Consider the following 21,236-nt stretch of genomic DNA (forward strand, 5'->3'; position numbering starts at 1 on the left):
TTTTGACCTGCTAAGCCTGAGTTCACAAAGAGTTGAGGAAGGACTGCTGTTGACGTCACACTAGCTACATGCCAGTTCCTGGACTGAGAAGACAGGTATTTGACCCACATCTTTACTGCCTCCTCACAAGATCCCTGTACTGAGATTGGACTGCACTCAGCAAGGAGCTCTATAAAGTGACTGGCTTCATTCTTTTCATATCTGGGACCTCAGACTAGATTCTTGTCACCTCATGAGGTATTTTGTTCTGAAAGAACTAATTGAGCTTAGCTAGTGACAGATCAATACCTGGATTTCTGAGGGTTCATTAGGATTTTGTATGTTGCTTCTAGCTCCGTTTAGTTTTGATCTGGTTTGTCCTGTCACTTTGAATTTACCCAGGAGTGTCTAGAGAAAGGCATAATAGGTTCTGTTCTTTGGATGACCACTTTGATGGGTTAAATTTCTCCTTTCGTTTGCCATGAGGACATGTCTAAAGCTGACCTTGCCACGTGCTGGACTTAGGTGTCCAAAACATTTGATAATGCCGTAAACCAGTAATTACTACTTCATGAACTATTAAAAGTCAATGATGTTAAGAAATAGAGAAGAGGCAAGCTTTCTGACAAGTTGGTTTACCTTAGTTAAATTGATGAGAGATTAACACGAACAGCTGATGTGGTACCTTTAATTGTGTGTGTTTAGATCTTAGTGTGAATAAGAGACCTGGCAACACGGTATTCCTGTTGGCATGTATCTTTCCAGTGGTTCAGTTGATGGCTAATAGCACACTTTAAAGTTTGCGTGGAACCTACTCCCTTTAATTTGCTGTTGGAAAGCAGATCCCTTCTGTTCAGAGCAGTATTTCATTTTTAGTTTTAGTTTGAAATAGTGTTTCTTAAAAGTCTGATAACATTTGTTATGTTCACACCTGTATGGTGATTTTAGAGAGGACACATATGTGAAGTACAAACATTTGAAAATTGAAATTTTGGTTAAAGTTATAGCAGAGTGTTAGCCAGCTTTCTTAAGACATAGTAAAGGTGTTAAGTAAACCCCAAACCAAAACCAGTGTTCAATGAAACCCCAGTTTTAATAATTGCAAGATTATTTTTTGACCATGTGTAAGAATTTTATTTGAGGTACATTCTAGTTTGTGCTGCTGTTGTCTGTCAGTGTTTAGACCAAAAGACATTATCAATATTGGCATTGGATTGCTATGGTGGAGGCTGCACAGAACAGGAGGCCAAAAGCTATATATATATATATATATATTTTTTTAATAGTTATTTCCCCAGTACAATTTTTTTTCCTACTGTACAGCATGGTGACCCAGTTGCACATACATGTATACATTCTATTTTCGCACATTATCATGCTCTATCATAAGTATCTAGACATAATTCTCAGTGCTACACAGCAGGATCTCATTGTAAATCCATTCCAAGAGCAGTAGTTTGCATCTGTTAACCCCAAGCACCCCATTCATCCCACTCCCTCCCCCTATCCCTTGGCAACCACAAGTCTGTTCTCCAAGTCCCTGATTTTCTTTTCTGTGGAAAGGTTCATTTGTGTCTTATATTAGATTCCAGATATAAGTGATAGCATATGACAGTTGTCTTTCTCTTTCTGACTTACTTCACTCAGTATGAGAGTCTCTAGTTCCATCCATGTTACTGCAAGTGGCATTATTTTATTCTTTTTATGGCTGAGTAGTATTCCATTGTGTATATATACCACATCTTCCTAATCCAGTTGTCTCTCAACGGACATTTGGGTTGTTTCCATGTCTTGGCTATTGTGAATAGAGCTTCAGTGAACACAAAAGCCATATTTTAAATGCAAGGTCTAGAAATTTCATCAAACAGCAGCATCAAGGGGGGGCACACATGACTGGCTCTCATTTCTTTCCGTTTCCTTGCTTTTCAAACACTGGAGCATGACTTCAGTTCTACTGCTTCGTTTAGACAAAACCTCAGAACAAAGCCTGAAATAGTATATTTGATGGAGCCAGCTAGGAAAGAGACAAGAATTGGCCTAGAACTACTGAAGAAAGTTTTCAAACACAGGTGGAAGCTTGGGAGTTTGCTAGGCAGAGAGGTGGCCCAAATTGCCTTTTCTGTACTACTAATAAGCCCAATGTCATCTGGCTGAGTGTAAATTAAACACAGGACTCCAGTGGTATTTTAGTCGATCCAAGTGAAGAATTGGGCGCTTTAGAAATGGGGAACACTACCTGTTCACTAAAGTGGGTATGATGTCTTTTTGTTAAATTGTATTATTCAATGTATAGCTCCTTTAAATGAGAGAGGCAATGACTTAGCATAAAAAGGGGGAAGTTTGTAATTATCTTTGAAAATGTATGTGTATTGCAGATCTCGAATAGAATGTGGTCACTTTAAAGTTAGGTAGCATCTTTGAAATCATCAAGTCCCAAACTATCTTTTTCTGAACTAGAGCCTAGAGGAAGTAAGTGACTAGGATGGGATGGCCCCACTTCAAACACTGAAACCCAAGTGCTCTTGCTCCTGGTGGGATTTTCTTTCTAGCATATATGCTGCTTTTGAACTGACACACTTAAAAAATCCATTCGAGAGTTTCCTTCTCAGATTTATATCTGTTTAGGAAGAACGAAGATCCAGTGTATCTGTTTGCACTCTGACAGTTCACGGGGATCCTTTTTGCGCAGGTATGGACCTCATCCACTTAATGATAGTTATACCAGCTGCTGGGTTTATAAAGACTAATTTATAAACCCAAGGAATGTGCGTCATCTAACCAACCCGAGCAAGGGTCCTCTCAGGCTTGTGTAGTCACATAGCTCCTCTTTAAAAGTACGGCTTTATTAAAATTTAAGTGGAGGAAATAAATGGTGCAGGAGAGCAGTCAGGTCCTTGATGTAAGAACATACATGTAGTTCTCCAGTGGTGTCTTCTCACTGATATGCCTCAAGCATTCGTTAGCAGACTGGTTTTCCCCTCAACAGACACCTGATCGAATTCCTGAAGTCATGTCTCAATAAACTAAAAGGCCCTAAGAGATGCTGTTAGATATAAACTCTGGATAATGGTATAAATTTTCCAAGAATTTAGTTGTTGAAATTTAGCCAGATTGAGATGCTCGTATCCCTTGAACCTTATTTCAGGTTAGAAGAGCCTTCGGGTTGGTGATGTGGATTTGAGGGTTCATTGTGCTATACAGCCTATTTGTGTATATTTTTGAAATTTTCTATAATAAAAAGGAGAAGGAGTTCCCATCATGGCTCAGCGGAAATGAATCTGACTAGCATCCATGAAGACGCAGATTCAATCCCTGGCCTCACTCAGTGGGTTAAGGATCCAGCGTTGCCGTGAGCTGTGTGGTGTAGGTTGCAGACGTTGCCCTGATCTGGTGTTGCTGTGGCTGTGGCGTAGGCTGGCATCTATAGCTCTGATTGGACCCCTAGCCTGGGAACCTCCATATGCCGCAGATGCGGCCCTAAAAAGACCAAAAAAAAAAAAAAAAAAAAAAGGCGGGAGGGGGGAGAAGAAAGCCTTCAGATTTCTTCTTTCCATTCATTGATTTAGCATATATGCAAGTATCTACTGTGTATTTACTGAGTAACTATTGTTCTAGGCTGTGCTAATGCAGCAGCCACTAGCTACATGCAGCTATTTAAGTTTAAATTATAGTTAATTAAAATAAAATCAAGTTAAAATTTAGTTCACTTGTCATGCTAGCCACATTTCAAGTGTTATAGCCACGTGCTAGTGGCAGCTATATTGGACAGGGCAAATATCAAGCATTTCTGTCACCTCAGAGAGGTCTGTCAGAGCACTGTTAGGGGCTAGAATAGAGCAGAGGCCTGCCCACGTGAGCCTTCATCTGGCTAAGAGACAGGATGATGCTGTGGGCCTGCGGTGGAAAATGATGAAACTGGGTATGAGTAAAGGGAGTCTGGGATAGGGACAGGATGGTTACGTTTTCACACAGGATGGTCAGGGGATAAGGTGATATTTAAGCAGAAACTTGAGAACAGTGGACAACAGAAACATGTGGGTCTTGGGGAGAGGGAGGAGTGTTGGGGACAAAGGGAATGCCACTGCAAAGGCCCTGAGGCACTGTAGAGGCTAGCGCCTTCCAGGCAAATCAGGGAGGCCAGTGCCACTGGGGTGGAGCAGGTGAGGAAGAGTGGGATGGGAGAGGAAGTCTGAGAGGTGATGGGAGGCCAGGTCCTGGAGGACCTGCGGGCCATTGTAAGGCTTCGGCTTTCAATGTGACTGAGATGGGAAGCCACTATCGGGTTTTGAACAGAGTAGTAACATGATTGGACTCATATTTTAAAAGAATCACTCTGGTGGCCGTGTTGAGAATAAACTCTAAGGAAGCAGGGTGGCAAACAGGAAATAGGAGACTCATGATAACCTGGGTAAGAGATGGTGGTGGCTGGGACTAGGATGTTTTGGAGGGGGTGCTGAGAAGTGATTGGATTCTGGAAAATCGAACTGACAGGATTTGCTGATGGAATGTGTGCAGGGTGTGGAAAGAGAGGAGTCCAGGATGACTTTGGGTTTTTTGATCTGAGAAATTGGATGGATGACGTTGCTATTTACAGAGATGTGGGAAACCGTGAGAGAAGCTAGTTTAGAGGAGAAATTTGGAACTCAACTTTGATGATACTAAAGTTTTTTTTTCTCCCCATGGACCTGTGTTGGCTTTAATTATTTCGATTCCCAATTGATGATTTTAAGTTCAAAATACCTCGGAAGCATTCATAGGAAGTTGTTGGAGGGATAGTTATGTATATAATTTTGGATTTCATGGAGAGGTCTGAACTGAAGGTGTGAGTCTGAGAGGCATCAGCATATAGATTGTATTTAATACCGTGAGACTGAATGAGATCACCTCAGGAATGAAAGTAGAGAGAAAAAGAGAAGATAAAATCTGAGTCCCGGCGCATTCAGACATTTTTTTGAGGTTGGGGAGATGAAGAAATCCCAGCAAAGGTGTTTGAGAAGGTGAGAGAGAATAAAGGAAGAGTGATTTCCCAGTTTCCGTATAAAAGTTTTTTAAGAAAGAGGGAATCCAGTATCATCCTGATAGCAAAAACCAGGCAAAAACATCACAAGGAAAGAAAATTACAGACCAGTATCTCTAATGAATATAGATGCAAAAGTCAGCAATCTACTAGCAAACTCAGTCCAGCAACACATCACAAAGATTATATACCATGACTGGGTGGGATTTAGCCCAGGAATGCAAGATTGTTTTTGTTTGTTTGTTTTTGTCTTTTTAGAGCCATACCTTTGGCACATGGAGGTTCCCAGGCTAGGGGTTTAATTGGAACTGTTGCTGCCAGCCTACACCACAGCCGCAGCAATGCCAGATCCTCGCCATGTCTGTGACCTACACCACAGCTCACGGTAACACCAGATCAGAAAAACATCTGACACCCTTTCATGATTAAAAAACACTCAACACATTAGGAATAGAAGGGAACTTCCTTACCTAGTAAAGGACATCTGTGAAAGCCCATAGCTAATATCCTACTCGGAGAAAGAGAGAAAGCTTTCCCCCAAGATTAGGCATAAGGCAAGGATGTCTACTCTTGCCACTCATACTCAGCATTGTACTAGAGGTCCTAGCCAGGGCAGTTAAACAAGATAAAGAAATAAAAGGCATTCAGATTGGAAAAATAGAATTAGGAGTTCCTGCTGGATGCAGTAGGATTGGCGGCGTCTCTGCGGTGCTGGACGTAGGTTCAATCCCCAGCCCAGCTCGGTGCATTAAAGGAGCCTGTGTTGCCACAGCTGCATAAGCTCAGATCTGATCCCTGGCCTGGGAACGTCATAGGCCACGAGGCAGCCGAAAAAGAAAAGAAAAAGAAAAGAGAAACAACAACAACAAAAAGAAAAGTAGAAGTAAAACTCTTTTTTGCAGATGACATGATCCTAGATATAGAAAACCCCAGAGAATTCACGAAAAAACTGCTAGATCTAATAAACGAATTCAGAGGTGCAGGATACAAGATGAACACACAAAAAATCAGTTGTGTTTCTATATACCAGCAGTGAACAATCTAAAAAGGAAGTTAAGAAAATTATTCCATTTACGACAGCATCCAAGAGTTCCTGTCATGGTTCAGTAGTTAACGAGCCCGAATAGCATCCATGAGTACACAGGTTCGATCCCTGGCTTCGCTCAGTGGGTTAAGGATCTGGTGACTGTAGTATAGGTTGTAGACATGACTTGGATCCCACGTTGCTGTGGCTGTGGTGTAGGCCGGCAGCTACAGTTCCATTGGACCTCTAGCCTGGGAATCTACATATGTCACAGGTGCAGCCCTAAAAAGACCAAAAAAAAAAAAAAAAAAGAAAGAAAAGGAAAATACAGTAGCATCCAAAAGAATAAAATACCTGAGAGTAACCAAGGAGGTAAAAGACTTGTACACAGAAAGCTATAAATGTTGCTGAAAGAAATTTAAAAAGACCCAAATAAATGGAAAGCCATCCCATGTTCATGGATTAGAAGACTTAATGTTGTTAAGATGGTAAGACTCCTCCAATTGGGTTATAGATTCAGCACAATTCCTATTAAAGTCCTAGCTGCCTTTCTACAGAAATTGATGAGCTAGTCCTAAAATTCATATGGAAATGCAAAGGGCCTAGAGTAGCCAGAACAATCTTGAAAAAGATCAGAGTTGGAGGACTCATACTTCCTAATTTCAGAACTTACTACAAAGCTACAGTAATCAAGACGTTGTGGTACTGGTATAAGGTTAGGCATGTAGATCAATAGGATACAACTGAGAGTCCAGAAGTAGACCTTTACGTTTATGGTCAGTTGATTTTCGACGGGTGCCAAGACAGTTTGTTGGGAAGAGAAGTCTCGTCAACAGATAATGCTAAGACAACTGGATATCCACATGCAAAAGGACGAAGTTAGAGTCCACCCTCATTCCCACACAAAGACTAACTCAAAGTGGATCATCTACCTAAATATAACAGCTGAAACTATAAACCTTTTGGAAGAAAACGTAGCAGTAAATCTTCATGACCTTTGGTCAGGAAATAGTTTCTTAAATATGACAACAGAAGCACAGGTGACAAAATAAAAAACAAATAAACCAGATTGAAAACTTTCTCAGATGCCAAAAGGTATCATCAGGAAAGTGCAGAGACCCACAGAATGGGAGAAAATATTTGCAAATCATATATCTCATCTGATGGGATGGCAGAGTCACCTAAGAGAGCGGGAGAGGGAGTGGATGAGGAAACTAGTGGAATTGTCCCCTAGCACTGAACACCCACATAAGGTCAGTGGAAATGATTTTAAAGTGAGTAAGACCAGTTCAATCCGTCTTGTCTTTTGCTCTGGTCGGTTTAGCCACCTGGATGCAGGTCCTGAGACTTAACATAGTTTGGGGTTTTGCCAGGGCAGTACAGGTAGGTATGTAATCCCTTATCTACACTTCTGAAATTTAAAGAGGTCTGAAAATTCATAGTTATCTTGTTCGTTTGTTTTGGTAAGTTTGGCAAAACTTTGTGGTGGCAACATCTTATCTGAATGATTATGAAGCTATATAAACCTGTAAGGCTTTATTTATCCCACTTAGTGGACATACATCTTGATGGGGTTTTTTTGTTCTGTTTTGTTTTTTGCTTTTTAGGGCCGCACCTGTGGCATGTGGAGGTTCCCAGGCAAGGGGTCCAATTGGAGCTGTAGCTGCCAGCCTACGCCAGAGCCACAGCAACTCGGGATCTGAGTCGCGTCCGCGACCTACACCATAGCTCACAGCAACGCCGGGTCCTTAACCCACTGAGCGAGGCCAGGGATTGAACCCTCAACCTCATGGTTCCTAGTTGAATTCGTTTCCACTGCACCACCACGGGAACTCCATGTTCGTGGGTTTTGATGCAGAAATGTCACTCTGACTTCGGGGTGCTGCCCCAGGCTCTGCTGGGGCATTTATAGTATATTACCTTCCCCTGATCCCCAAAATTCTGAATTCTAAGACACATCAATGCCCAAGGGATTGCGAAGGGACACTGTGCAAGGGAGTTGAGGATGTTTCCCAGGAGTGACTCTCCTGATGGGCTATGGAAGCACAGGCACCGAGGAAGGAGAGAAACGTGCATGTGAGGAACGAGGAGGGATGCTGAAAAGGTGGCAGGATCGATAGGGGGCTGAAGAATTATTGGAGTCTGAATGCTAGAAGGAGAATCCTGGAAAGAGAGGTGGAGATTTGTTTCAGTTGAGCTTTAATTCTTAAGGGACATAATTACAGAATACAAGTCAGTCCCACCCTTTTGGTTTCTTACTTGGGAATCATTTTTAGTAAAAGCTTCTCTAGTTCTGAATGTCTTCCTCTTTATTCTTTCAATACAAATGGTATATCGTGTGGTGCTTTTAAAAGAAACATTGCCAAAGAATGCCCAGAAGTAGTGATTGAGCTTCTGTCCCAAGTATATCTAACCCTCTCCTCACTTTTTTATAGTTGGAAAAAATTACACACACACACAGAGACACATGCACATACACACCAGGACATCTGTCTGGTGACTAAGGGACAGAATACTGGAAATGGGGGCTGTTGGAAATTCTGAACAGTAGTGCTCTTGGCACATTGTTGGTTTTGGTGTAGATTAGGAAGAATGGCTTAACGCAGTCGCTTCGTCCTTGTAAAATTCTTTTTATGTGTAGGGAAGAGAAAGGAAAAGCAAATTGACAAAAAGAAGTTCTTGAGCAGGTCAGTTGCCTAATTCTCACTCTGTCTGCACACATCAGAGCCTAATGCTGATAGTGATTTACTTACACTTCTAGTTAATTATTAGACATCGGGAGACACTATATATCAAGCCTAATGGAATATATGGAGCCTGATGAGAAAGTTTTCTGTTTTGACTAATAAATTTTAACTCAAATGGCCAAGCCTAGTGAAATATTATGGCCTTTGAAATATTTTAGAACTTGTGCTGAGAAACAGTGTTACTTTATTCAGTGAATGAATTTATCATCCCTTCCAAATCACAGGCCTTAGCTCTAGGTCTAGAGTGGAGGCAGGAGGCAACGCTGAATCAGAAAGTGGAAAAACTAATCAAATCCTTAAAGACCAAGAGCAGTGAGGCAGAGTTAGGCTGACTTTTTCAGTGGTAGCCTCTAGCTATACATTTTCTCATTTGAGTAACCAAAGGTGGGTTGTTTGTAACTTCGGTAGTAAGATGCACTTGGTTTTATTCACACATCCTGATTTCCCTCCATTCTTCCCTGTGTTATTTTTCTTGTAAACATTATACTGGCCACTGCAAAAGTTAGATGCTTTTCTTCTTTGCTCACAAGATCTAGAAGCCTTCCTGGTGCCTGACTTTTCCCTTTCAGAGATATTATTGGTTAGTCACTGTGTGCAAAGCAGTGTGCAGAGTTCTATGGAAGGAATTTGAGTAAGACTATACCCTCACCCTTAAGACGCTTGCAGCAGGGGTTCCCATTGTGGCTCAGAGGTGACGAACCTGACTAGTATCCCTGAGGACGCTGGTTCGATCACTGGCCTCAATCAGTGGGTTAAGGATCTGGCGTTGCCGTGAGCTGTGGTGAAGGTCGAAGACAAGGCTTGGGGCTGCGGTGTTGGCTGGCATCTACAGCTCTGATTTGACCCCTAGCCTGGGAACTTCCATATGCCACAGTGTGGTGCTAAAAAAGACAAAAAAGACAAAAAAAAAAGAAAAACCAGCAGCAGCTCGCAGCCAAGCAGAGGAGATGACATGAAAATACACAACCAGAGTACTTGGTGAGGGGTGTTAAAGAAATTCCTAACCATCTGGGAGAATCAGAGAAGGCTGCAGGGAGGAAGTGGCATTTGATCTAGGCCTTCAAAGAAGGACAGATAGGATGTTAGATAGGATGAGGCTGAGGGGGAAGGAGATGCAGGACCAGAGGATTGGGGGGTGGTTGTAGGTCATGGAAAGGAAAGAATAGTTAGTTGTCCTAAGAGAATAAATGATAAGGGAGAGGATCACTTTTGCCCCAGTTTATCATGATCCAGTTTGGGAAAGTCCTGCAAGTAATAGCCTACTTTTCAAATATTGACTTACTATTTTTTGAATTTTCTGTGCTTTTTACATTTTCTTCCTTCCATTCTGCTTTTCCTTCATTTCATATCTTACTTTTTTCTACCGTTGACAGTCAGTGGAAAGGAACATCGAATTATTGTATTTATTCATTTTTGGTGTTAGTGGCTGTGGTGATTTAGCTGTGGGAAGTGTTAATTTTTTGTGATTATCTATGAGTATTATCTGAGTTGAAAATACTTTTTTTTTTTTTGTCCACCCCTGCAGGCAGGGATCGAACCGTTGCCACAGCCTCTGTAATGACAATGCTGGATCCTTAACCCACTGCACCACAAGAGAACTCTGACAATATTTCTATTTATTGAATACTAAAATTTTAGATTTTGCTATGTGCTTTACTTTTATCATTTTTTAAAATTGCAGATCAACTTTATGAGGTACAATTATTCTGAGGAAACCGAGTCTCAGGTCAACTAACTTGTCCCACCCTACACAGCTAGTGAGGGGCAGAGCTGGATGGAATTCAGACTCCAAAGCCGTGGCATTTTTCTGACTCGTTGGCGGATGTTTCCAGTTATATTGAACCGTGAGACATACCCATCCAGGGAATTAAAAGCTCATATCCGGAAGCATTAGATCTTAGAAAGTGGGAGATGGAAACCCAAGACTGGGATTTCACAAACCTATTTCATAAATAAAAGATATTTAAATAGAAAACACTATATTGAAATTATTTCAGATCTTTTTACAAAGCTCTCAAGACACATTTCTTGCCGGAAAAGGACCAACTTGAAGATACTATAGTAAGGGTCAGGGTGTGGGGCCTGTTGGAGGAAGCACAATAGATCTGTTCCCTCTCTTCTTTAAGTGGAAGAACCAGCTTTTTCTTTTGGGAAATGAGACCCAAGAGGAGGCTAGATCTGCATCATTGTAACAGTAAAATAATGAGAAGTGTTTTACCATTGTTTCATTCATTTGGATTGAATGTTTGTTTGTTTAAATTCAAATACTCTTGGGATGGTTTGAAAAAAAAAAAAAGGTAATTCCCACCCACTTAAACCACCCAGTTCTCTAGGCCCCGTGTGAGAAGGAGAATATTGTTTGAGGAGGAGGAAGTGCTGATAATCAGTAGTGATAAAAGCAGAGGTTCCAGAGTTCCTGTTGTGGCTCAGTGGGTTAAGGACCCAACATAGTGTCCATGAGGATGTGGGTTCAATCCTTGGCGTTTCTGCAAGCTGCGGCATAGGTCTTGGATCTGGCGTGGCCGTGGCTGTGGTGTAGGCTGGCAGCTGCGGCTCTGATTTGATCCCTGGCCGGGCTCTGTGGTGGGAGTGAGCATGGGAATATTTCAGGTACAAAAGGAACACTGGTGGAACCGGAGCACAAGGGGGGAGACTAGGCTGGAGAGGTAGTAAAGAGGTCTTTAGGCTGCAGTAAGGGTTGTATACGTTGGCATGCTTGCATTTTGAAAATACTGCTCTGAATAGATGAGAACAAAATGAAGGAGGGACAAGAATAAATGTTATGATATCATTTTACTAACTCCGGTGAGACCATGTGTGTTTTATTCTTTTTTTTTTTTTTTTTTTTTGTCTTTTTAGGGCCGCACCTGTAGCATATGGAAATTCCCAGGCTAGGGGTCTAATTGGAGCTATAGCTGCCAGCCTATGCCAGAGCCACAGCCACAGCAACGTGGGATCCCAGCTGCATGTGCAACCTACACCACAGCTTATGAACACTGGATTCTTAACCCACTGAGCGAGGCCAGGGATAGAACCCAAGTCCTCATCGGTGCTAGTTGGGTTCATTAACCACTGAGCCACTGCGGTAACTCCTGTTTTATTCTTCACTGTTTTCTCTGTGTGCTTAATACTTATGGGATGAATGAAGATGATAATAGCCTGTGCTAAGGTATAGGCAGGGGAGGTAGAGAAAAATGGGCAGATTCATGAACTGGTGGATCACATGTATAAGACTTGAGATAGGTTAGATATTGAGTGTAAGGGAAAAGGAATTCCAGGGATAACATTTAGGTCATTGAAGCCTAGAGAAGAGAATGAAACTCTTGGGGGAAGTATCTGGAATAAGGAGAGCAGAAAGCTTGAAACAGTCTTGACAAGGGATGCTAGGCTAGCATTTACTCTTTGGGTAGAGGAGCTGGCTGACTGTGGTGTGAAATGAAGGCGGCACCTCAGAGATGCCAGGAAAAGAGTGTTTCGGGAAGGTGAGAATGTCCAGTGTCACTTGCCGCTTCAAGAAGTCTGGTAGGACAAGTCATGACAGATGTCTGTTAGACATGGGGATCGCGAGACCTTGACCTGAGTCATTTCAGAATAATGGAGGCAGAGGTTCCTGTCGTGGCTCAGGGGTTAACGTATATGACTAGGAACCATGAGGTTTTGAGTTCAATCCCTGGCCTTGCTCTGTGGGTTAAGGATCCAGCGTTGCCGTGAGCTGTGGTGTAGGTTGCAGACACGGCTCAGATCTGGCGTTGCTGTGGCTGTGGTGTAGGCCGGCAGCTGTAGGTCCAATTGGACCCCTCGCCTGGGAACCTCCATATGCTGCGGGTGTGGCCCCAGAAAAGACAAAAAAAAAAAAAAAAAGAATAATGGAGACAGAAATATTAGGTGGTATAGAGTTGCTGGAGGAGTGAGTGGGCAATGTGGAAAGGGAACAGAGAAAAAACAGTTACCTATGGCGAGTGGGTCATTTTATGGTAATTTTACACTATAGACATGAACAATAATTCCTTCCCTGATATTTGAAATAATAGTATGTGTGGACTTATTTTTTGTATGCTTCAAATGTAGTATAAAAATAGCAAATGACTTTTTTGGGGGATAATTTGAAAGGCAGGAGATCTGAGAACTAAAAAAAAAGTGGTAAAGTAGGAATTAGAACTGAAATAGATACCTCTTCACTAAGAATTCTTGTGGGCACTAGAAAGGAAGCTGAAGGAAGAGTAAACCCAAGCATCATGAGTCCACGTGTATGAGTCATGGATGTTGACTGCACTGCTTTCATATGTTCTCTATGTACTGGGGAGGGAGTTTGAAAAATCCTGACTCAGCAAGGCTAAGTTAAATAGAGGGTTGCCCCAAGCTTTTTTCCATCTCAAGCATTTGTGGCTATGAACCATGGAAGCCTGAGAGGTAGCAGTCAGTAACTGTGGGTTACAAATTCCAGGGAATATGAGGCTATAAAACTGAATGCTTTAAAAATTACTTGGCTTTTTGATAAGGATGCCAAAAGAGTTGGGGAAAAGAATGGTCTTTCAACAAATGGGGCCATCGGATATCCAGATGCAAAAGAATGAAGATGGACCCCTACCTGATACCGTACATAGAAGTTAATGCAAATTGTATCCAAGATCTAAATATAAGAACTGAAACTATAAAGCTTGGGGAAAACAAGGGAGTAAATCTTTATGATCTTGGGTTAGGCAGTCGTTTCTTAGATACAACACCAGATACATCAATGGCAAGATAAAAAATTGGACTGCATCAAAATTAAAAACTTTGATGACAGCGCCCACAGATGAGGTTTAAAAAGAGACCATTATCCAGAATATATAAAGAACTCTTAAAACTCAGTCAGAAGAAGACATTCTAATGAAAGAAAGGGCAAAGCATCTGAGTAGGCACTTCTCCAGAGAAGATACACAACACAGGTGGGCAGTGCGCACAGGAAGCTGCTCAACTTCATTTGCCATCAGGGAAGTCCAGATCAAACTGCAAGGAGGTAATACTTGATACCCACTAGGATGGCTGTAATTAAAAAGTCAGATAATAACATGTGCTGGCAAGGATATGGAAAAGTTGGCCCCTCACATACTGCTGGTGGGAATGTAAAATGATGCAGCCCTTTTGGAAAACAGTTTGGCAGTTCCTCACAGTGTTAGATGTGGAGTTACTGCATGACCTCCAAATTCGTCTCCTAGGTATAAACTCAAGAGAAATGAGAGCATATAGCCACACAAACACAAGTTCATGACTGTTCATAGCAGCATTATTCATAATAGCCATAAAGTGGAGATAACCCAGATGTCCCTCACTGGTGAGTGGTTAAGCAAAGTGTGGTCCATACATAACAATGGACTATTACTCAGCCATGAAAAGAAATGAAGTCCTAACATGAGCCACAGCGTGCCTAAAACTTGAAAACCTGTTAAGTGAAATAAGCCAGTCGTAAAAGGCCATGTATGATATGATCCTCTTTATAGGAAGTGTCCAAAATGGGCGTATATATAGAGACAGAAAGATGAGTGGCTGCATAGGACGGTTGGGAGTATGTGGCTGGGAGTTACTGGGGCTGACAGCTAGTATGGGGTTTCTTTTGGGGGGGATGAAAATATCTTAAAATTAAATATGATTGCACAGCTCTGAATTTACTAAAAAATGCTGAATTATCTACACTTTGAATGGGTGAATTGTATGGTAAGTGGATTATATCTCAATAAAGCTGTTAATTATTTGGCATTATCTGCAGCAAATCAAAACAAATGTAATTGGTATTATTTCTAAAGTGTTGCCAGGTTTTATTTTAAGGAACAGTAATATATTCATAAGGGCTCTAGTCAGTATACCCTTCATCCGCCAGTCCTTTTTTCCCTGTAGAATTAGAGAATTTCTCAATGTGAATTTGCAGACTGGAGAGGGTTTCTAGAAAACATCTATATATACTCTTTGCTCTGGACATTACTAAATAAATACTGGCAAATTCTTCTTGGGTTTTTCCATGACCTTAGAAATGTTAAATACTACTGTACTGAAACAGTATTGTCCTGGAAGGTAAAAACTTCTAAGACTTTAAGCTTTTTCTTCTAGTTACTTGCATCTTTTTAAATAACGTGTTTACGTGACTGTTGATTTGTCGAATCCTCTCCTGACCTCCCATCGCGGTGGAAAGGACCTGCTCTCCTGCAACCCACCCCCCCACTTCAGTTCTCCCTTCTCCTGTTGTCCTTGTTGTCACAGTTTTGTGAGAACAAGTGTTTCCAACATTGTGATTAAACAAATGTTGACAAGCGAGGTACTGTGATTGCATTTCCTTACAAATTTGCTTTATCCCAGAGCTAACAATACTTGCTTTTTAAAAATGTGCTCAATTTCCTATGTGTCTCTTGCAAAATTTCCCGCACATATTCCACGTGCCTTGAATGTATGAAATAACGTGTTATCGCCTCCCCTTTCTCCTGAGGCCTCACTCCGGCGCTCCTGGGCCTCTTCCTTTTTCTCTTCCTTTTCCCCGGCTGGCGGCTGGCGCGGAGTCCTGGGGCCCGCCTCCCCTTCTTTCCAGAGGGAGACCTGTTGGCCCGCCTCTGTCTTTCTCCTCCTTGCCATGTGCTCTCATTTTACTGCAGCTCATCTTCCTATGACAGAGCGAGTGGCAAGTAAACCGTCGAGTCCTTGCCTGTGTGAGGTGCTTTGTGCAGCTCGGGTGACGCCTTCCGCCGTGTGTGGAATTCGAGGTCGCAGGTCGCTGTCCTCAGAATGTCGAAGGCAGTGCTCTGCTGTCCTCTGCGATTGGTACTGACGTGTCTTATCCCATCTAGATTTACTTTCCTTCATTTTAGGGTGACTAGACAGATAATTTATTGTCACCCCTGGGACCCTGGAGGTGCCAGTGGAAGAAGAGGATGGCAGGCCTCAGCCATCACCGGCCTGGCTCGCGGCCTGTTTCTCGCTGCCCGTTTAGGACCTTCTCTGCTTGCAGAGCCGCAGTTCACGATGAGGTGGCTTATGCAAGGTTCATTTCCCTTCATGGCCCTAGGCTGTCGTGGGTTCCTTCCTGTCATTCCGTTTGGAGAAGTTTTTGTTATGATTTAATAATTTTCTCCGGTCCTTTCTTGGAAATATTATTGAGAAAAAATATGATTGAGAAAATACGATGTTTGACATCCTGGATTATCCTCTAAATTTTCTTCTGCTCTCACAAACAATCAAGGGGATGTTATCTCTTTGCCCTTTTGTCTTACATATGAGATTTTTGTACATGTATCTTCTGGTTCTATTGACATTTTTAAAAGTTTGTTATGTTTAATTTCTTATTTTACTCTTTTCTCATAGCGTCCCATTCTAATGGAAGTATATCTTCGCTGACTTCTCTGAGGCTGTCCACTCTGAGTTTTCTTCCTCTCTCTCTCTTTCTTTCTTTTCCTTTTTCCTTCTTTCTTTTTTCTTTCTGGTTTCATTTGTTCTCTGCATTCCTTTTTTTTTTTTTTTTTCTGTTTGTTTTGCTCTGTGTCTGAGGCTTTCCTCAGTTGCTGGTGATGCTTTAATTGTCCCTTCATATTTCAAAGTAAAGCATTCAAAAGTGTTTGTGAAACCTGGGCAGAGCTCTTTGGCTCCTTTTTTATGTAATTGTGCTGTGAACTAACTTCTGGGTTGTCAGAACTTGGAAATCCTATTTTCTGGGGAGATGAGGGATAACTGTGCAATTTCTCCAGAAAAGACTCCCCTTCCCTTCCGCCTAGGAAGTTTACCCACGGTGCTAGCATCCTGTGTACAGGGTGGGGGCAGGAGACAGAAGGTCCCATGGATTAGCATAGAGCCTGTCCCTTATTTCCCCCCCCCCCCCCCCAGCCTTCATTTATCTCAGTTTGGAGCTTTTGTGGCTCAGTATTTTCCAGAGAATAAAACTTTTCTCTCTTGTGAGAGACGTGGCCATAGTGGGTAACTGCGGCTCCAGGAGTTTATCCTCAGAGTGGATTCCAGGGGCCTAATTAGCTCCTCCCGCACCTTTTTCCCTCTGGGTCCTTGGGTGATAACTTCCTTTTACTGCTTCATCTCCTGACCATCTTTGAACATCTTATGAAAATCTACTCTCATTAGTTCTCCCTTTCCTCTTCTTTCTTATGGGTTAATATATGTGTTTTTTTAATTGGGGGGGGGTTAGTATATTTATTTTACACCTCTGCTGTCCTTTAGGGGAGTTGAAAAGGGAGACGAGATAGGCTGATGTGTTCAGTCTGCTATTTTTAACTGATTCTGGCATGCGTTTTTCCAGGCAGAGTATTACACATGCTGATTAGATTCTGAATAGTATGGTGAGGGCCACTCCTCCTATGTGTTTCTTATGGATTAAATAGGTTTTTGTGGGCTGACCTGGAAACCCAGCTACGTCTGTGATTTTCCCCTAGAACTAGAGAAACAGGCCTTTCTGAATTGACACTAGAGAAATTATAACAGATTGGAACAAAAATTTTTCATATGACTCTCCATTTTCCAAACCGTGTAGAAAATTACAAATATTGGTGAAACAAAAAGCTCCAATAACTAACAGAAACCTGAATTTTAATGGAAAAGTTTGTTCATGAGGTTAAACTATTAAAATTTAACTGAGAAGCAAAACTAAATTCTTCAGCAATATCCCCAAAACTTCATTTTCCAGCAAGATTTTCGAAAGCAGTTTTCCTAATTAAATTTAAGCCCAGTGATAGTGTGAGCTGTGGGAGATGGCAGCTCCAGGATGAGTTTGTGTACTTGTGTTTTCTTTCGACTTTCTTATTCCTGCCTCGTATACAACAGGGTCTTCTGCAGCATTGGACTGAAGAAACTAGACTCGGCTAGTTAGGCCAAGAGAACTCTGATCCCAACCATGAATGACTAATAGCCGCATAAGCCAGTTGGGTAGTGAAAATGCAACCCCAAATATGTGAAGTCCACGGGGTGCTTGAGAGTAAATGCTGCACCGGCTTGTTGTTGGTACGGGTATAAGGCACCCACTGCAGTCATGCGGCCCCCCTGTATTGCTGGGGCAGCTTCCGAGAACACTGGCTCCCAGGGGCCACCATGGCCCCAGTCTCCCGGGTCAGACACTGTTAGGAAAAGCAGGGATGGTGGCCCTGACCCCTTATGTGACTGGAATACAGTGAGGGCACTGAGATGTAGTCATTCCATCATTTTCCTTGTTCCCTTTTTCTTCCTTTCTTTCTCTTCTTCTTTATTTAAAAAAATAAAACAAAACAAAACAAAGCCATGCTTTTTGTTAACCTCTCCTCCCTCTACGACACCCAACCTTGCTTTTGACAGGATATTGACTGGGAACCAGAGCCCATTTTTACTGAGCCTTAAGGGCAGCTGTTTACAGAGTAGCAGTGGAACATGGGGTTACTGTGTCGTATGTCTGTGTAACACTGGATTTGGATCTTGTATTTAGCTGCCAGAAGTGACTGTGATGAAGTAGGGGAGATAAACTGATAGATTGGCTGCCAGAAAGATGTTGGGAGTCAATCAGATAAAGAGGGCAGAGAAATAGCTTGCTGTTTTCTAGTGATAATAAACCAGAGGCCTCTGGTCCCCACATTTTTAAACATAATTGCCATAGTAATAATGTCTAAAATAAGCAAATGAAAAAACATCACAGGAGGTGTTTTTAATTGATGATTGAGATATCCTTTTCCCTTTTGCAATAAAGATTCATTCTATGTGGAAATGACTATTTTTACAAATGTGTTTTACTTCTTCTAGTGCCTCCTTACAAAAACAGACGACAATTAGAGAGTGAACTACTTTCATACCAGTTTATTCCTCTCTCTTTATCCTTCTGCACACCTCGGCTCTTTTACTTGGTGAACTATCTACATAGCTTCCCTGCTTTACCTACAAAGTAATGACTTATTTTTGTGAAGAGACAAGTCTTAAAGTCAAATCTGTGTTATTGACAGGTGATGAGCAGGAAGGAGTTGATTTTAGTGTCTTCTCTTAGATTTCTCTCAGATTTTTGGAATTTTAATCTCTGTTGCTGTTTCCCTGCATTCAGTACTTTTATGGGAGAGAGGAGGTCTAGTTTTATTATTGTAGTTTAAAATTCTCCTCCTTTAATGTCTGACTTTAAATTCCTTGCTTCTCTTCACCTAGGACTTAAAAGATCCAATGCAAATTCTTTGGTCTGTGTGAAAGAGATGTAGGCTTTGATTGCATGTGGAGGACGACCCAGGATTAAGAGGCGAGTAGGAGAGTGATTTAGAGTTCCCATGGAGTTAATTGTAGGGGATGAGACTGGCTCTCTGGGTCGTATTTTCAGGATGCGCATATGACTTTCTTTAGGTTCCTTCTTAAAATTATTGTGGATGTGAATGTGTGAATGGGTTGGTGTTATATAGGGTTAAATCATTTATTAGTAAGCCTGGCCGAGCACCAGCTATGGAAAGCAAGAGAATGAAGTCCACGCTTTTAATTATATCTAATAGAAGCTTTTTGCCTAGGGAAGACCTTCCTGACTGCCGGAGGTTATAGGTCAGAAGTTAACCATGTACCATTATCCTGTTGGTGAGAAGCTGATGCATTTTTCGCTTTTGCCACAGAGCCCTTCCCACCTGACCTTTTAAAGATTCTCCATTGATATCGATGAGGTGGACAAAAACTAATCATAAAAACAATGAAGGGAGTGTTGCACACTCATTGATCCATTTGAAATGAACTATAGTACAATAAGTCTTCCAAATGGACTTCTGTTCTCCACGATTGCTATAGCCACCTTTTTAAAGATGTATAAATATGAAAGGGTTAATGGGAATTCAGTCATGCTCTTGCCGCTGGGTTGTCCCTTATTGATTGTAGTTTTAGAGCTGTCACTATGCCATTCAGAATTCCTACTGTGCCGTCTTAGAGTCAGTTGGGGAGTTCCCAACTCAGCAGTAACGAATCCAACTAGCATCCATGAGGACGCCAGTTCAGTGGGTTAAGGATCCAGTGATGCCATGAGCTGTGGTGTAGATCGCAGATGCAGCTCAGATCTGGTGTTGCTGTGAGCTGTGGTGTAGGCCAGCAGCTACAGCTCTGACTTGACCCCTAGCTCGGGAACTTCCAGATGCTGCGCGTTTGGCTCTAAAAAGACCAAAAAAAAAAAGTCAGTTGGTGCTGGGAGATGATAAATAAATCACTTGCTTTCCTTTTTCCCCTAGCTCCTTCGAGAACTCATAGAACGGAAGACCAGCTCCTTGGATCCCAATGATCAGGTGGCCATGGGAAGGTAATTGAGATACATCTTTCTGTTCACACAAGTAGCCTGTATGGTAGTTTCTCCCTCTGAGTCTCCTTAATTCTGCCTCTGAGGCAGTGACTGGCCCTATAATTATGAAAGTTAAGCAAGATAACAAGAGCTGGCCAAAGTGATGGAAATTGTTCATCCTACATTGCCTTCAGTGCAGTTTGAATGAGAGATTATAAAATTCCTGTATGTGTTTATTCTAGGTTTGTTTTGCAAAGTCCTTCTTAAGCTCTTCGCTCTCTGGTTTGGGCTGTGATTATATCTGTATCAATCTCCCGACCAGTGGATATAAAGCATCCACCCACACGCGTGCCCTCAGCTATCGGGATGTGGCACGGTGCACAACAGGTCCTTGCTCTGTGAGAGTCTAATTTAGACCTCCACCCCTTCACTGAAAGCTGCAGCACAATTAGAACCGAAACGTGGCAGCATTACCCAGATGTCAGGGTGGAATGAAAAGTAGTGAACGAAGGCTCTTGCGTGTATGCTTCACCCTGTGGTCGGAAAATAAAAAGGACATTTAGAGTGCTACCTAATGAATAGTGTACATTTAAATAGCATGAGCCATAATTTGCAGAAAGCATGAAAGGAAATAAAAGCTTCAAGTGTCAGAATGGGATTCTGGGGCAGAGCAGCACTTTGAGAATGCAGTGAAAAATTTGTGTTGATGAAATAATTTTATGTGAGTAAAACATTGGAATTTTAGGATAGGATGTTGATATTTTGCATATCTCTGGAATGCTATAGAGAGCTGTTCACTATAAATTTAATGTGATAGAGCAAATTGCATTTAAGTGGTGATTATATTGTACATTTATCTGACTTTACAATAAAATAGATTATGGTAATTAAGATTATATTAAGATTACAGTAATTGGATTTCCCTAGATTTTTTTTTGATGTTGAGTTTTCATTGTATAAATCAGGTAAGATGACTAGCTGCTGCTGTTTCTCCTTTTTTCCCCCAAATTTATTCATATAAGCAATTTATGATTTTCTTGGCCTAGTATCCTTTATTTGAAAAATTAATTTCTTTTAATCTAAAATGACTACAGAATGTATGAATCTTGTTTGGATCCTGATTCAAACAAATCAACTGTAAAATTGAGATAATCTGGGAAATTTAAGGACTGACTATTTGATAGTGAAGAATTATTGTTAACTTTTCAAATGTGTGACAGTGGTATTGATGGGGCTCTTCATATTGAGATTATATTT

The 21,236-nt window shown here is 41.6% G+C and overlaps 1 protein-coding gene across 2 annotated transcripts in view; it reads left to right on the plus strand.

Annotated features, from left to right (window-relative positions):
- The window catches only part of AATF (apoptosis antagonizing transcription factor), a 101,729-nt gene that overhangs the window by 49,018 nt on the left and 31,475 nt on the right, over positions 1-21,236 (plus strand). The window contains exon 9 of one of the 2 annotated variants that reach the window (XM_003131707.4): positions 19,933-20,000. In XM_003131707.4, coding sequence (XP_003131755.1) covers positions 19,933-20,000 — 68 coding nt within the window. Of the gene's footprint in view, positions 1-10,448; positions 10,518-19,932; positions 20,001-21,236 lie in introns of those variants that run through there. The other variant, XM_005669032.3, reaches the window with a different exon arrangement.

This window comes from Sus scrofa, chromosome 12 (assembly GCF_000003025.6).
Source record: "Sus scrofa isolate TJ Tabasco breed Duroc chromosome 12, Sscrofa11.1, whole genome shotgun sequence".
Classification (NCBI taxonomy): Eukaryota; Metazoa; Chordata; class Mammalia; order Artiodactyla; family Suidae; genus Sus; species Sus scrofa.